The sequence below is a fragment of the Xenopus laevis genome, chromosome 3L, assembly GCF_017654675.1.
Source record: "Xenopus laevis strain J_2021 chromosome 3L, Xenopus_laevis_v10.1, whole genome shotgun sequence".
NCBI classification, from domain to species: Eukaryota; Metazoa; Chordata; class Amphibia; order Anura; family Pipidae; genus Xenopus; species Xenopus laevis.
This window is the reverse complement of record NC_054375.1, coordinates 146,500,109-146,517,494: the sequence shown is the minus strand read 5'-3', so window position 1 is coordinate 146,517,494 and position 17,386 is coordinate 146,500,109. Positions and strand designations below refer to the sequence as shown.

The 17,386-nt window shown below is 43.7% G+C and overlaps 1 protein-coding gene across 3 annotated transcripts in view; it reads right to left on the bottom strand.

The window, feature by feature from the left end:
• col5a3.L (collagen type V alpha 3 L homeolog) overlaps positions 1-17,386 on the bottom strand; it is a 142,896-nt gene that overhangs the window by 44,854 nt on the left and 80,656 nt on the right. For all 3 annotated transcript variants that reach the window (XM_041587221.1, XM_018253662.2, XM_018253663.2), the window contains 8 exons: positions 5,807-5,881; positions 4,573-4,653; positions 3,859-3,915; positions 3,429-3,482; positions 3,062-3,115; positions 2,511-2,564; positions 2,050-2,103; positions 790-843 (listed from right to left, as the gene is read on the bottom strand). In XM_041587221.1, coding sequence (XP_041443155.1) covers positions 790-843; positions 2,050-2,103; positions 2,511-2,564; positions 3,062-3,115; positions 3,429-3,482; positions 3,859-3,915; positions 4,573-4,653; positions 5,807-5,881 — 483 coding nt within the window. The remainder of the gene's footprint in view (positions 1-789; positions 844-2,049; positions 2,104-2,510; positions 2,565-3,061; positions 3,116-3,428; positions 3,483-3,858; positions 3,916-4,572; positions 4,654-5,806; positions 5,882-17,386) is intronic.

Below are 17,386 nucleotides of genomic sequence, written 5' to 3'. Positions count from 1 at the left end.
TCCCCTTCACTGAACACAGATGTGACCTAAAATCAAAATATTTTATTGTGATTCCCTCTGCAGTGAAACACAATGTGTTCAGTGCATTCTGTTCTTGTTGGTTATTAATAGCACATTGCATTAATAGCATCCTGCAGCTGGGAAGCCTTAAGGTACAATGGGAAATTGATTGACTATATATGAGAGAAATCACATGGGCAGTTTCAGACTAACCAGAATTTAGATCTCAGTCAGTCTGACAGGAGGGCTCATTTATGAACAGAAGTGCTTAACAGCCCAAGTAGCAATCAATCAGCAGTTAGTTCTGATCACTCTAGTAGCAGTCAGAACATGAAAGCAGTGATCTCATTGGCTGCACTGGCTATGTATTCTAATATAATAAAGATCCTGTTCTTAAAACTAAGAAGATGGAAAGTTTCCCATGGGACTGCATGCTTCATTATTACATCTTTGCCTTTCTGGTTCTATAAGCGTTACAAAGGAGAGACCACCCATATCCCTTAACAAGAGGCACTTCTAAGATATATATTTATTATTGTTTTTACCCGTTGTCTGTATATTATTGTGTAGTAAATATGCACAGCCCCCATCCCCCTTTTTTTCATCTAAGTCACCTCTGCAAATTAGTTCCTATTTATTATGTGGTGCAGAAGGGACCTAGCTCACAGGGAAGGTTTGAGTGTATTTAGACAAGGCTGGATGTATAAGGCAGACCGAGGATGTTCTGTAGCTATTGGCTAAACTGACCAAGCTAATAAATTGTAAATGTTTGGTGGTACATTGGCTTACCTTTTCACCATCCTTTCCATGAGGACCAGCAGGACCTTGGCCACCCACTTCTCCCTGGTCAAAATAATAAGAAGTTACTTTACTTGAGATAACAAGGACTCCGTTATTGAAATATATATTTATAGTGCTCTGTCAATGATCTTTTTACATGACAGATTTACTGAAAGTGATACAGATATACATATGTAATTATTAGCATTCGCAGTATCAAGGAGGGGGGCTCCTTTATCAACACTGGGCAAATTCGCCCATGGACAGTTACCTATAGCAACCGATCAGTGATTAGCTTTTTGAAACCAGCTGCAAGTAGAACAATGAATGCAGCAGTTTGATTGGTTGTCATGGTTTACTGCCCATGGCAAATTTGCCCAGTGTTGATAAATGACCCCCAGGGTGTTTTTTTAGACACCCTTCAATCTAGTTAGCACAGGATGTTATGGAAACCCTGCCGTTCAGGCTCCTTATGAACCCTGTAATTTCTACATAAATACAGTATAGAGCACAGGGTTATTTGCACCTGCACAGTGTATCTTGCATCTAAGTCAAGTAACAGGCACAATAGAAGTAATGAGTCAAGACCCTACATATACAAGGTACAAATGTTTTCTTACCGCATCCAAACATGCTCCAATTTTTTGCACAGTGCAATGCATCCACATAAAGCAGGTGAAGCTTTGCATCTATGGTATTTGATTTGTTCCCCAGAGTAATTCGATTTGACACATAAAATCAATGGCATGCATTCAATTTAAAGAGCCATTGAAAAAAGACCAAAACTGTTAATAAGGGAAGAGTATAACCTCTTAAAGTATCTAGAAGAGTTAAGTCTCCATAGACAGCACAACCTCCTTTTACACTGATGGGAAGCCTTGGCCAATAGGAAATTCCATCTGAATCCATTCAATGGTAAAGTGCCATGGTCACAACCAAATGGTTGGATGAGCCCCTGAGCAATGGCCAGGCAGTTTGACTAAGGACTACAAGAGTGACTGACTATAATGGATAAATATAGACAGGGCAAGGTTTCCCTTGGAAATTGGATGAAAAGCATTTTTCAAGTGGTCATCTTCATTAAAGTCATAGCAGTTAAATCAATACTTTAACATAATTGGAAATAATTCAAGGGTAAAACTTATAGTATGCAGAACATTCCCTAAGCATTAAAACATATGAGTGGGGACTACACAACTTGGAAAAGTCATGAAACTTAGAAATGGAAAATAAACTGACCCAGTCTTCCTTCAAAGAGATAGTTCTTACCTTGTGACCCTTTTCTCCTGGGAGTCCTGGCAAACCATCAAAACCTCGATCACCCTATAAAAAGTCACATTTTATTCCTTGTAACTATTTACTCAAGAACTAGAGCAGTTAAAATCTAGTTGGCTTTTAAGGGTTAATCAACAGTTTTAGTCTGGTCTGCACTGGTACCAGTACTGATTTTTAATGCAGGACTGCAAAATCAGTTACAAAATGATATAATGAAGTTAGTGGACCAGCACTCCCTTTGATGTGAAGCGGCTCAAGGTAAAATGTATTTAATTACTTAGCTGTGCAGTATTTAATGTATCTGCCTTTATGAGGTGTAATTGAAAACATAATTAGAAGACAATTAGTGCAGTTTATGCAACTAACACGTTTAATCTAAAATTGAATTTGCCAATTTAATGAAGCAGCCTTCAGCCCAAACTGTAGCCAAAACACTTGATAGTTTCAAGACATACCTTCATTCCAGTTTCTCCTGGAACACCACGAGCACCATCTGCTCCAGAGCGCCCCTGGTGTACATGAGAAGAACATTAACGTTGGAATTAGTAAAATTAATTAAAAGACAAAACAAAAAATGGCCAGAATGTTGGAAAGGAATTGGAAAGAAAATAAGGAGAAAATGCCATAAAGAAGGCAAAAGTGAATTATTGGCAGCAGGAAGGAAAGCAAGATATAAAAAAGGATGAGTGGATGAAATGCAGGAGAAAGCAACTTAGGCAAAAGACAGGACTAAATGTTAAAGGAAAGACTGAAAAGATGAAGGAAAAAGAAGGAAAAAAGGATATAAGAAGGAAGAAAGCAAAGGCTAGCTAGATATAGGAAAGATTCATCTCACATTTTTGTGTATTCAGCTAAATGTGAATATGTTAGAAAATCGGGACCCAGAATGGTTAGTTGAAGTAACAGAGGTCTGCAAGAAAAAGAGAGGAACCGCTATGGGTACTGAAGCTATGATATATCCTGGTCAGTTCCAGCAGAGTATAGACATTGTATTTGGCCTACTTACTCTTTTGCCAAGCTTTCCGTGGGGTCCTGGAATACCTTGGAAGCCCCGAGGACCCTGGAATAGAAGTTTTACAGTGGGAAGAAGACCTTTTTTTTATAGGACTTGACACAGAGAGGTGGAGTTAAACTCTGTCCCTCACACATTAGGATGACACAGTGACACAGGTAAGTTTTGAAACAGGGGGTCTTTCCCTCCTAATATAAGAGGACATGGTGACACAGACAGGTGGAGACCATGGGACTTGGAGTCTGTCCCTCGTACACTAGGGTGATACGGGTAGGAGGCATTATTAAACACCCTCCCACTGCAATGAGTGAATGGGCCAGATAATGGTTGGAAAACATAAATTTGAAGGGAAAGTACTTACTGGAGGTCCTGGATCCCCATAGTCACCCTTTGAACCTTGTGACCCCGGAGGACCCTGGAATAAGTATAAAAATAACAAAAAATTAGGCCATTATCCAACAAAACATTATTTCAGTCAACTGTTAACTTCTGGCATCACCAATTAAAAACTATATTTTATTTTTCTTTCTGTGCATTTAGCCACAACAAGTTGTATAGGTGTGCCTTATTGTATAGCTTTGTTCTTTGATCTTTGTTTGAAATCCTGCTTGTTTAATTTGAAAACAATAAAAATAGTTAAACATGAACTGTTAACTTCTTTGTGGAATGCTACTGAATTCACACAGTTGCAAATTCTGATATCTCTATGGTTATGCCCCTAGTAAGATCTTTCCAGTTGCCTTTGTTTTGACCCAAATTAGCGATGTATCTATAGCGTGACAGATACTTACAAGCGGGCCTGAACGTCCCGTCATCCCAGTTGGACCAGGGGGTCCTTTCATAGCCAGCTGGAAATATAAAGACACCATTACAGATTTAGTTTAAAAAACAAACTATGTGACATGACTTAGGTGTATAGTTGTAGGATGAAACCTATTTTGGGATTTTTATCCCATATTTGACATGCAAGGGTGTGGGGATATATATATATATATATATATATATATATATATATATATATATATATCACAAGAACTAGTAGCCTAATTGGGATCACAGGATTCAGTAGTCGCCTGGAGATCACAGGAGGTGTCAGCATGGAGATTTATGATCCACAATGGAAGGACAGTGGGGAATACTTTGGCAAGGTTAAAAAAATGACTGTTCTTGTGCATGAACCCTAACTGTGGTAATTTGTTTGGGACATTTAAACTCATAATGGATTGATAAATTTTAAAGATATAGCTGTAATGTCCATTCTTTATATATGGCTTGTCAATACAATAGTCACGGTAATTTCCAGGAAAGATTTGCTTCATATTTTTAAAGCCCCCTTCATGCCATAGAAGCAGAATCCCCTGCAATCATATATCTTAGGAACAGCATGAGACTCTCAGGTGTGGGGTATTTTTTCATGCTCATTACATTTTTTACACATATTTATGTTCTAAAAAAGTTGTTATAAAAATAACAAAAACATTGCACATTATTATGCGGTTCATTACTTTTGCTTGCTGTAAGATGGACTGAGCCTGTGCTTCCTGGAAAGACACTGTCTGTAGTCTTGAATCCCCTCCAAACTGGAACTTTAGAGAGAGAGTCGGGAAAGAAGAAAAATTAGGATGTGAGGTAGGGATAGTCTTGAATTCACAATGGCACAACAAACACTCAATGTTGAAACCTTGGGATGCTCTTAACAACAAAAAATAACTTTGGGTAACTGTCTAAACAAATGTTGGTGCAAGGCACTCCGGCACACCATGAATAGATCAGACCAAAGGATGAAATAGAAATCCAAACCTTTATTGTACAAACATCTCATGCCTGATGCGTTTTGTGTCACTGGGACACTTAGTCATAGTCAGACAAGAGATGTTTGTACAATAAAGGTTTCAATTTTTATTTATCTTTCGGTCTGATCTATTCGTAGTGGATTGCCTTTGTTTGTTTGCCTACGGTTTATCCACCCCCTTGAGCTGAGGGCCTTGGGCAGGAGCACCTGGGCCACTGATCTACTTTGGTGAGTTATTCTAACAACTGCCTATGTTTTGTGCTTAACTGTTCTTGTAACTGTCTTCTGGCCCCATGCTGTATGGCAGTGATCACTGAACAGTAACCAGTGTCTGTGCCAGGACCATGGGTCAGATTCCAGTGTGCATGCCCTTAGTTGCTAGGCGCCTCCATGCATCTGGCACTGGAAGTGAGGTGGTCAAACATGGTGGCTACCAGTCCCGCAGTTCAACAATAGATTCAGGGGAGCAGTTGACAGGGGCATAACTACAGGCTGCGGCTGCAGGGGGGCCTAGGAGGTATAGGGGCCCCATGAGGCCCTAATTCATATACAATTTCAATAAATATTGGTAAAACAAGTCAACCTTGAGACATTTTGGGGGTCTGAAAAGTAATTAGCTGTGGGGCCCAGTGATATTTAGTTACCTCACTGGCAGTTGACTTTTAGTTAGTATGGCTGTTGCAGTATCAGAGGGGGTGCTATGCAGGGGGTATGGTTGGAATTTAAAAAAACTATGGGGGATGGTACAGCGTTCTCCATTTTCTACTAGTCAATTTATCTCTTCATGGGAATACATTGTTTCACATAATATGGAACATTAACTAATAAGGGACCTATAAGGGGAATCCAGGATTCAGCCATTTTTACAGGATAAAAATATTTTAGTTCCTTTAGTCTCCAATATCTACCCACAATATCAGTACACCACAAAGCCACCATCAACTTACAGGGAGCATCACAGTGTTCCCTGGTGGTCCTCGAATACCATCAGCTCCATTAAGACCAGGTCGCCCAGGAGGACCCTAAAAAGACATGATGGAAAAAGTTATGTCAATCCCAACGTATTAAGGCATCCGCGCTCATGCAATGACACGCTCTTTGTACAGTTCTGCTTGAGGGGAAGTGATGTCTGGAGCGTCTCACGTTTTATTACATCACATAGCAGATTCCTGTCTCCCACGTTGAGAGTTATGCATCATGTCAACCTGCCAAACCTGCGTGATTGTACTCGGATGTAACGGCTAATTGGCTTCTCTTAAAGGGATACTGTCATGGGAAAACATGTTTTTTTCAAAACACATCAGTTAATAGTGCTGCTCCAGCAGAATTCTGCACTTTAATCCATTTTTCAAAATAGCAAACAGATTTTTTTATATTCAATTTTGAAATCTGACATGGGGCTAGACATATTGTCTAATGGTTTTAAAAATTAGTGGTGAGCACAACTTTCCCTTGTTTGTTATAGTTATACAGGAGCAGTGACCAGCTCCATGTTGTAGCTCCCACCCTTCCCAACTATAGTCAGGTGATACCACTGGTGTCTAATAAAAGGGCAGCCAAGTTTGGTAGTTTTACTTTGAAAGCAGCAAGTAAGTTGCAGGTAAAACTTAGTCCCTTTGTAAAATGTATAATGAAGCAATAGAATTCTTAATGAATCAGATAAAATTGAGCATAGGACTGGCCAGATATGGGATGACTGTGACGTAGTTGTTCAGCTTAAATATATTGCAATATATGGACAAACAATCCCTGTTTTGTTTAAAGGGTAAGGCATTTTTCAGTAGCAGTATGCACAACATGTCTCTGTCTTTGATATATTGATAATGGATTGAGTGCAGAAGACTCTTGGATGTGTCTTGACATATTGTCAGTTTCCCAGCTTCCCCCAGTCATATGACTTGTGCTCTGATAAACTTCAGTCACTCTTTACTGCTGTACTGCAAGTTGGAGTGATATCACCCCCTCCCTACCCCCCCCAGCAGTATAACAAAATAACAATGGGAAGGTAACCAGATAACAGCTCCCTAACACAAGATAAAAGCTGCCTGGTAGGTCTAAGAACAACACACAATAGTAAAAGCTAAATTCCACTGAGACTGATTCAGATACATTAAGTAGGAGAAATAACAGCCTGCCAGAAAGCAGTTCCATCCTAAAGTGCAGGCACAAGTCACATGACTGGGGACAACTGGGAAACTGACAATATGTCTAGCCCCATGTCAGATTTCAAAATTGAATATAAAAAAATCTGATTGCTCTTTTGAGAATTGGATTTCAGTGCAGAAGTCTACTGGAGCAGCACTATTTACTGATGCGTTATGAAAAAAAAACATGTTTTCCCATGACAGTATCCCTTTAAGCTATGAATGCAAATGTGCCCTTATGTACACCTTTGACTTTAGTGCCTTATTAACTGAAAACATATTGCGCTCTCTTCCAAGGAGTTTAAAAAGAAAAAAAAACCATTATAGCAAGTCTTTTCATTGACTCCCTTCTAATGAACTTCAAGAAATTGGTGCAACTGTAACATTCATGATATTAGAGGTCCACAAGCATTTCCATGTGCATATTTACAGATCACGCAACTCAGAGGTGTCTTGTTATATCCTTATATTTTACAGTAGGGGGCACTTTGTTGCTTATAATGCACACATTTACTAACAGGACTGTACAGGACTCCAGGGGTGGGTCCTGGATGACAGGTATATTTCCCCTTTATTCAGGTACCTGGAGGGTGCACAGCATTACTGCAACAGTGCAGGAGTTAAGAGAGCCCCGAGAGTTCAGGAAGGGGGTTGGTAGACACACGTGAGGTCTGCACCAGAGAAGTGTGTTTGAAAACTTCTCTCCTGACTGGGAATGAAAAGCTTTGCAAGGCTAGGTGAGCCTGATCCCTGAATGGGAATATGAACTGTTTTCTTTCAATTCTGCTGTGCATGAAAGTGACTGTTACTTTATGCTGAAGAATATATTTAAGTTTACTTATTTTACCTGCTGAGGCTACAGCTTGTTTGTTTGAATAAGAAATAAAAGGACATTTATTCTACTACTGTGTTGTGGCCATAGTGCATGGATGATCCCACTCCCCCTGAACTTTACAACTCATCATAAACAAAGCTGCTTGAGTTCTGCATGGCTGGGAAGTAAGGCGGGGGCTCCCCCTGCTGTTCATAAGTATGATTGTTTCCCTGCTCAGCAGTTAGGGACCATCTGACAATTCCTATGCACAGCAGTAAATGAAGGGAGAATTTCACTGCATACAGTCAAGTTTCGGTACACATTTTTTAATTAAAGTATATTGGAGATATGTTTCTTTTTCATTAAAGAAAGTAAAAATGGGATTTTATTTTTTTGCCTTTACATGCCCTTTAAAAAGTGACATTCAAAGGGCAGGGCTCCTGTTTATCATGGAGCAGTTGCTACGGCAATTGGCCATGGCAACAGTGCAGTTGCAGCAGAGCATGGCAGCTCAGCAGAAGGCCACAGAAGTGCAACTGGCTGCACTCAGGAAAGCTACTAAAGCTCAAGATTCTACAGAGGCACAGTCCAAAATGCTGGCTGAGGCAGTACAACAGCTAGCTCATGGGCGAGAAACAGCAGTGGTTAACCCTAACAGCCAGACAATAATAAGGGCAAGCCATTTCCTGCAAAAGATGATGCCCACAGATGATGTGGAAGCCTTTCTGATAACCTTTGAAAGGACTACAGAGCGGGAAGGATGGCCCAGAGACAAATGGGCTGGTCTCCTTGCCCCATTCCTGATTGGGGATCCGCAGAAAGCTTACTATGACCTCACCCCTGCACTCCACTATGACCGGCTCAAGGCAGATATCCTTGCCCGTCTGGTAGTGACCACAGCAGTCAGGGCACAGAGGGTGTACAGCTGGAAGTATCGGAAGAATATTCCACGAGGTCACAAATGTATGATCTAATAAAGCTGGCAACAAAGTGGCTGCAGCCTGAGATACTCACCGGTTCACAGATGGTGTAACGCTTCGTGCTAGACCGGTTTCTAAGGTTGCTGCCAGTTGAACTACAGCACTGGGTCAGTCATGGAGACCCTAAAACAGCGGACCGGCTGGTGGCGATAGTGGAGAGATACACCACAGTGGAGGAGCTACTACCCCCGACAAGTCATCTAGACCCCGCTCCAACCCAGACGGCAAAGTTCACCTCCGTGGGAACCCTGGAACCAGCATAAAGGACAGCGACAAGATATTATCCACTGTCCCTCCTCCATTACAGCCAGGCCCCCCAACACCCCAGAAATCTGGGGGTGGGCAGTGTTGGCAGTGCTAGGCATGGGGCCACATGCGGGCTCAGTGTCCCCTACAGGTGGAACCCATGCAGTGTGATGTCCTTCGGAGAGTATGCTTTTATGCTCAACCAGTTTGCATTGCAGGTCCTGATTTGCCAGAAGGATGTTTTGAATGTAAAGTGCATGTGAGTGGTGTTTCTGGTAAAGCCCTGCTTGATTCGGGAAGTATGGTTACACTTGTACAAGGAAAATGTCCAAGAAGATGTGTCAGGAAGCAAAAACTCTCAGTGTCATTTGCATACACGGGGACTAGGAATGCACCAAATCCATTATTTTGGATTTGGCCGAACCCCCGAATCTTTTGCGAAAGATTCGGCCGAATACTGAACCGAATCCTAATTTGTATATGCAAATTAGGGGTAGGAAGGGGAAAACATTTTTTACTTCCTTTTTTTGTGTCACGTGATTTCCCTACCCACCCCTAATTTGCATAGGATTCAGTTCAGCCGGGCAGAAGGATTCGGCCGAATCCGAATCCTGCTGAAAAAGGCAGAATCCCGAACTGAATCCTGGATTCGGTGCATCCCTAATGGGGACACTCGGACATATCCACTATTGCCAGTGACAATTGCCACTGCTTGTGGCACCATTACTCATGAGGTTGGTGTGGTAAAGAAATTGTTGCACCAGGTTATTCTTGAGACTTTCCATTGTTCTGCGGGTGATGTACAACAAAAATGTCTGACCCAATACAGGTTATGGGTGAAAGTGACACTTTCACAACACCCTTAAAAGAAGGCGATCATGTGGAACTGCCAGAGCAAAATGTTTTAAATCATGAAATTGCAAAAAGTGTTCCTGAGGGAAATGTTGGGTCTGAGGACTCCAGTCTGGAGACTAAGGTAACCTCTGGGGGGGGGGGATTTTTCCCATTACAGGTCATGCTTGGGGAGGATGATGAGGAAACTTCCTCCCATCCTGTACTTCCAGACCTAGATGTTTCTAGGGGAGCATTTAGTACCGCCCAGATGTGAGATCCTACTTTGGTACATGCCAGAGAACAAGAAGTGGTGGTAAATGGGGCCACACAAGAGCCTGAGCTTGATAAGCAATTTCCTCATTTTGCAGTTAATGGTGACCTCCTGTACCATGTCACTTTGGTCCGAAATGAGGTGGTTGAGCAGTGGCATGTATAGCTGATAGGTTCTTCTGGCCTGGGTTGCAGGCAGAGGTAAAAAGATATTGCGCCTCCTGCCCCACATGCCAGTTGACTGCCCCTGGCCCACACTTTTGAAGTCCTTTAGTACCACTCCCCATTATCGAAGTGCCATTTCAGCGAATTGCTGTGGACCTGGTAGGTCTTTTGGTGAAGTCCACTCGAGGACACCAATACGTTTTAGTTATACTTGATTATGCTACCCGGTACCCTGAGGCTATTCTTTTACGGAATTCCTCATCCAAAATCATTGCTCGTGAACTATTTCATATGTTTACAAGGACACGTTTTCCCAAAGAGGTCCTTACTGACCAAGGCACACCCTTTATGTCGAAAGGTCATGGCCGACTTATGTAAGCTGTTTCAAATTAAACACATAAGGACCTCTGTCTATCACCCACAAACAGATAGCCTGGTTGAGAGGTTTAATAAAACCCTGAAAACAATGCTAAAGAGGGTAGTACATAAGGATGGGAAGGACTGGGATTGCCTGCTTCCAGCTTTGCTTTTTGCCATTCGAGAAGTACCCCAATCTTCTACGGGATTCTCACCCTTTGGTGTATGGGCGTTGACCCCGGGGGTTACTTGATTTGGTAAAAGAAACATGGGAGAGTGAGACCACCCCATATAGAAGTGTTGTAGAGCACATTGCCCAAATAGGGAGAGAATTGCTTATGTAATGCCAATGGTGAAAGAGCATCTCCAGATGGCCCAAGAAACCCAAAGTAGGGTGTATAATCGGTCAGCCAAAATAAGACATTTCCAGGTAGGGGACAGAGTGGCTGTATTCCTCCCTACAGTAGAGAGTAAGTTCCTAGCTAAGTGGCAAGGACCTTTTGAAGTTGTTGAAAAGGTAGGGGAGGTGGATTACAGGGTGCACCAACCAGGGAAAAGGAAACCCTACCAGATCTACCATGCTAATTTGCTAAAGCCCTGGAGAGATAGGGAAGCAGTGTCTGCTGGGGCTACTGCGAGCTTTGAAAGACAAAATAAGGTGAATACTATAAAAGTAGCTTCTTCCCTGTCAAGGTTCCAGATTCAACAAGTTAAGGAGTTTTTGCAGAGGAACAAAGATGTTTTTTCACCCCTGCAGATGCCCTCCACTATGACCGGCTCAAGGCAGAGATCCTTGCCCATCTGGTAGTGACCACAGCAGTCAGGGCACAGAGGGTGTACAGCTGGAAGTATTGGAAGAATATTCCACCAAGGTCACAAATGTATGATCTAATACAGCTGGCAACAAAGTGGCTGCAGCTTGAGATACTCACCGGTTCACAGATGGTGTAACGCTTCGTGCTAGACCGGTTTCTAAGGTCGCTGCCAGTTGAACTACAGCGCTGGGTCAGTCATGGAGACCCTAAAACAGCGGACTGGCTGGTGGTGATAGTGAAGAGATACACCACAGTGGAGGAGCTACTACCCCCAATAAGTCATCTAGACCACGCACCAACCCAGATGGCAAAGTTCACCTCCGTGGGAACCCTGGAACCAGCATAAAGGACAGCGACAAGATTTTATCCACTGTTCCTCCTCCATTACAGCCAGGCCCCCCAACACCCCAGAAGTCTGGGGGTGTGCATTGTTGGCAATGCCAGGCATGGGGCCACATGCGGGCTCAGTGTCCCCTACAAGTGGAACCCATGCAGTGTGATGTCCTTCGGAGAGTATCCTTTTATGCTCAACCAGTTTGCATTGCAGGTCCTGATTTGCCAGAAGGATGTTTTGAATGTAAAGTGTATGTGAACGCTGTTTCTGGTAAAGCCCTGCTTGATTCGGGGAGTATGGTTACACTTGTACAAGGGAAAGTGTCCAAGAAGATGCGTCCGGAAGCAAAAACTCTCAGTGTCATTTGCATACACGGAGACTAGGAATGCACTGAATCCATTATTTTGGATTCGCCAAACCCCCGAATCTTTTGCGAAAGATTCGCCCAAATACCGAACCAAATCGTAATTTGCATATGCAAATTAGGGGTAGGAAGGGGAAACATTTTTTACTTCCTTGTTTTTGTGACAAAAAGTAACGTGATTTCCCTCCCAACCCCTAATTTGCATATGCAAATTAGGATTCGGTCTGGCCGGGCAGAAGGATTCGGCTGAATCCAAATCCTGCTGAAAAAGGCCGAATCCCGAACCAAATCCTGGATTCGGTGCATCCCTAACGGGGACACTCGGACATATCCACTATTGCCAGTGACAATTGCCACTGCTTGTGGCACCATTTTGCCATTCAAGAAGTATCCCAATCTTCTACGGGATTCTCGCCCTTTGGTGTATGGGCGTCGACCCCGGTGTTACTTGATTTGGTAAAAGAAACATGGGAGAGTGAGACCACCCCATATAGAAGTGTTGTAGAGCACATTGCCCAAATAGGGAGAGAATTGCTTATATAATGCCAATGGTGAAAGAGCATCTCACGATGGACCAAGAAACCCAAAGTAGGGTGCATAATCGGTCAGCCAAAATAAGACATTTCCAGGTAGGGGACAGAGTGGCTGTACTCCTCCCTACAATAGAGAGTAAGTTTATAGGTAAGTGGCAAGGACCTTTTGAAGTTGTTGAAAAGGTAGGGGAGATGGATTACAGGGTGCACCAACCAGGGAAAAGGAAACCCTACCAGATCTACCATGTTAATTTGCTAAAGCCCTGGAGAGATAGGGAGGCAGTGTCTGCTGGGGCTACTGCGTGCTTTGAAAGACAAAATAAGGTGAATACTATAAAAGTAGCTTCTTCCCTGTCAAGGTTTCAGATTCAACAAGTTAAGGAGTTTTTGCAGAGGAACAAAGATGTTTTTTCTGAGTTACCTGGGCTTACCAATGTCATAGAGCATGATATAATCACTGAACCCAATGTGAAGGTGCGTGTAAAACCATATTGCATTCCTGAAGCTCGCCGACAGGCAGTTTCAGAGGAAGTAAAGAAAATGTTACAACTTGGTGTCATAGAGGAGTCACAGAGTGAGTGGTCAAGTCCAATTGTCCTAGTCCCCAAGTCCAATGGGACTATACGGTTTTGTAATGATTACAGGAAGTTGAATGGGGTATCCAAATTTGATGCCTACCCTATGCCCCGGGTTGAAGAACTCATTGAGAGGTTAGGACCGGCCAGGTATACCACCACTCTTGATCTTACTAAAGGGTATTGGCAAATACCTCTAACCCGAGAGGCAAGGGAGAAAACTGCATTCCCTACCCCAGAGGGGCATTTTCAGTACAAAAGGATGCCTTTTGGGCTACAGACTGCCCCAATTACTTTTCAACGGGCAATGGACAAATTATTGTGCCCTCATTTTAAGTACACCTCAGTCTACTTAGATGACTTTGTAATTTTCAGCACTGATTGGGAATCCCATCTGCGAAAAGTCCAGGCAGTGCTAGACTCTAAAAAAAAGGTGGATTCACAGTAAATCCAGAGAAATGTGCCCTAGGGATTGAGGAAGCCAGATACTTAGGGTACATTGTAGGCAGGGGAATGGTAAAACCCCAATTCCGTAAAGTAGAGGCAATTCTGAATTGGCCCCCGCCACTGACTAAGACACAGGTAAGAGCCTTCTTGGGCATAGTGGGCTAATACAGACGGTTTTTACCCAATTTTGCTACCTTGGCTGCCCCTTTGACAGACTTGACTCAGAGCAGGAAGTCTGTGATGATTAAGTGGAACGACAATGCAGAACAGGCTTTTAAAGAACTTTAGGTCCGCATTGTGCCAACACCCCATTTTGGTAGCCCCCGACTTTAGTCGAGAGTTTATAGTACAGACAGATGCCTCCGATGTTGGCCTTGGGGCTGTACTTTCACAGGATATCAATGGGGAAGAACACCCAATGGCTTTCCTCAGTAGGAAAGTGACTCCTGCAGAGAAAAATTATGCATTAGTCGAAAGCGAATGCTTAGCCATAAAGTGAGCCCTGGACTCCTTGCGCTATTAACTTCTGGGAAGAAAATTTAGTTTGGTCTCAGACCATGCACTCTTGACTTGGATGAGAAAGAATAGAGAAGCCAATGCAAGGGTGAAACATTGGTTCTTAGCCCTCCAGGATTTCAGTTTTAATGTAGAACACAGACCTGGGAAACTACACCAAAATGCAGATGCACTATCCCGGGTACATTGTTTAGGGATCTGGTTTACCTCCACCTCAAGATTGAGGCAGAGGGAGGGGATATGTACAGGACTCCAGATGTGGGTCCTGGATGACAGGTATATTTCCCCTTTATTCAGGTACGTGAAGGTGCACAGCAGGGCTAATTACTGCAACAGTGCAGGAGTTAAAGGAGAAGGACACCCTGGGCGCAAAACCCCTCCCCCCTCCCCCTCCCCCTGGGCAAATGCCCCTAACTTGTTACTCACCCCTCTGCACAGGTCCTTTCCACGGAGTTCACAGTCGCCATCTTCTCCCACGCGCGTCTTCTTCCTGCTTTGACCGGCGTCTTCTGGCGCATGTGCAGTAGGAACAGTTACCGGTACGGCTCTACTGTGCACTTTGTGACATTCGGCGCATGCGCAGTAGATCCGTACCGGTAACTGTTCCTACTGCGCATGCGCCAGAAGACGCCGGTCAAAGCAGGAAGAAGACGCGCGTGGGAGAAGATGTTGACTGTGAACTCCGTGGACAGGACCTGTGCAGAGGGGTGAGTAACAAGTTAGGGGCATTTGCCCAGGGGGACAGGTAGGCCATGGGGGAGGAGGAAGGGGGGGCAACACAGGGGAGGGTTTTGCACCCAGGGGGCTTCCTTCTCCTTTAAGACAGCCCTGAGAGTTCAGGAAGGGGGTTGGTAGACACACGTGAGGTCTGCACCAGAGAAGTGTGTTTGGAAACTGCTCTCCTGACTGGGAATGAAAAGCTTTGCAAGGCTAGGTGAGCCTGATCCCTGAATGGGAATATGAACTGTTTTCTTTCAATTCTGCTGTGCAGGATACAGCTTGTTTAAGTTGTTATTGTTACCTGCTGAGGATACAGCTTGTTTGTTTGAATAAGGAATAAAAGGATTTTTATTCTACTACTGTATTGTGGCCGTAGTGCATGGGCGATCCCACTCCCCCTGAACTTTATAATACATATATGGCTACACCCTGAATAAACTGCTAAATATATTATTTATGGCTAAGTACACCTGACCCAAAGTGGTTATGATCTAATCAAGATATTCTTGGGTCCACAGAAAAGTTAAGACAAGAGCTGATTAACAAATAAGGTATATAATTGGGTTACTGGCTCAAAGTTTGGCTCTGAATCTGTCAATAAGTAGCTAGCCTAGCAATCACCAGGTAGCATCTAATAAAAAGCAAATATCTAATTGAAGTTACATACCATATTGGCATACTGGGAGTAGGGAACAAACTAGTTAGCAGGCATAGTGTGATTCACTATAAGATATTGTCATAAGTTGCAATGTGAGCCGTTATGGTGCCCCCTAACTTCTATCTAAACAATTCCAGACAGTAACATCTCTCTCTACTATACCTGCTATCCCACAGTCACACTCCCTTCCCAGAGACTATTATCCACTGTTACTATAGGCACCATCTCTCCCTACTATACCTGCTATCCCACAGTCACACTCCCTTCTCAGAGACTATTATACCACTGTTACTATAGGCACCATCTCTCCCTACTATACCTGCTATCCAGCGCCGATTCGGACCTAAGTGCCGCCTGAGGCGGCTCCTGCAATGCCGCCCCCCCTCGCCGACTTACTTGTTGGGAGGGGAGGCAGGAACACTAATGCGGAGAGCGCAATTGCGCTCTCTCGCATTAGTAAAGCCGAATTTCCGGTTTAAAAACCGGAAATTCGGCTCTTAAAGGTGCAGGAGCGGCTTTTTGCCGCCCCTGGAAACCGCTTCGGCGTTGCCGCCTGAGGCGAGCGTCTCAGCTTGCCTCATTGGCGGCGCGCCCCTGCTGCTATCCCACAGCCACACTCCCTTCCCAGAGACTATTATCCACTGTTACTATAGACACCATCTCTCCCTACTATACCTGCTATCCCACAGCCACACTCCCTTCCCAGAGACTATTATCCCACTGTTATTATAGGCACCATCTCTCCCTACTATACCTGCTATCCCACAGTCACACTCCCTTCCCAGAGACTATTATCCACTGTTACTATAGACACCATCTCTCCCTACTATACCTGCTATCCCACAGTCACACTCCCTTCCCAGAGACTATTATCCCACTGCTACTATAGGCACCATCTCTCCCTACTATACCTGCTATCCAACAGTCACACTCCCTTCCCAGAGACTATTATCCCACTGATACTATAGGCACCGTCTCTCCCTACTATACCTGCTATCCCACAGTCACACTCCCTTCCCAGAGACTATTATCCCACTGTTACTATAGGCACCATCTCTCCTTACTATACCTGCTATCCCACAGTCACACTCCCTTCCCAGAGACTATTATCCACTGTTACTATAGGCACCATCTCTCCCTACTATACCTGCTATCCCACAGTCACACTCCCTTCCCAGAGACTATTATCCACTGTTACTATAGGCACCATCTCTCCCTACTATACCTGCTATCCCACAGTCACAAACCCTTCCCAGAGACTATTATCCCACTGTTACTATAGGCATCGTCTCTCCCTACTATACCTGCTATCCAACAGACACACTCCCTTCCCAGAGACTATTATCCACTGTTACTATAGGCACCATCTCTCCCTACTATACCTGCTATCTCACAGTCCCTTCCCAGAGACTACTATCCCTCTGTTACTATAGGCACCATCTCTCCCTACTATACCTGCTATCCCACAGCCACACTCCCTTCCCAGAGACTATTATCCCACTGTTACTATAGGCACCATCTTTCCCTACTATACCTGCTATCCAACAGCCAAAGTCCCTTCCTAGAGACTATTATCCCTCTGTTACTGTAGGCACCATTTCTCCCTACTATATTTGCTATTCCACATCCACAGTCAGTTCCCAGAGACTATTATCCCACTGTTACTATAGGCACCATCTCTACCTACTATACCTGCTATCCCACAGCCATAGTTCCTTCCCAGAGACTATTATCCCAATTTTACCATAGGTACCA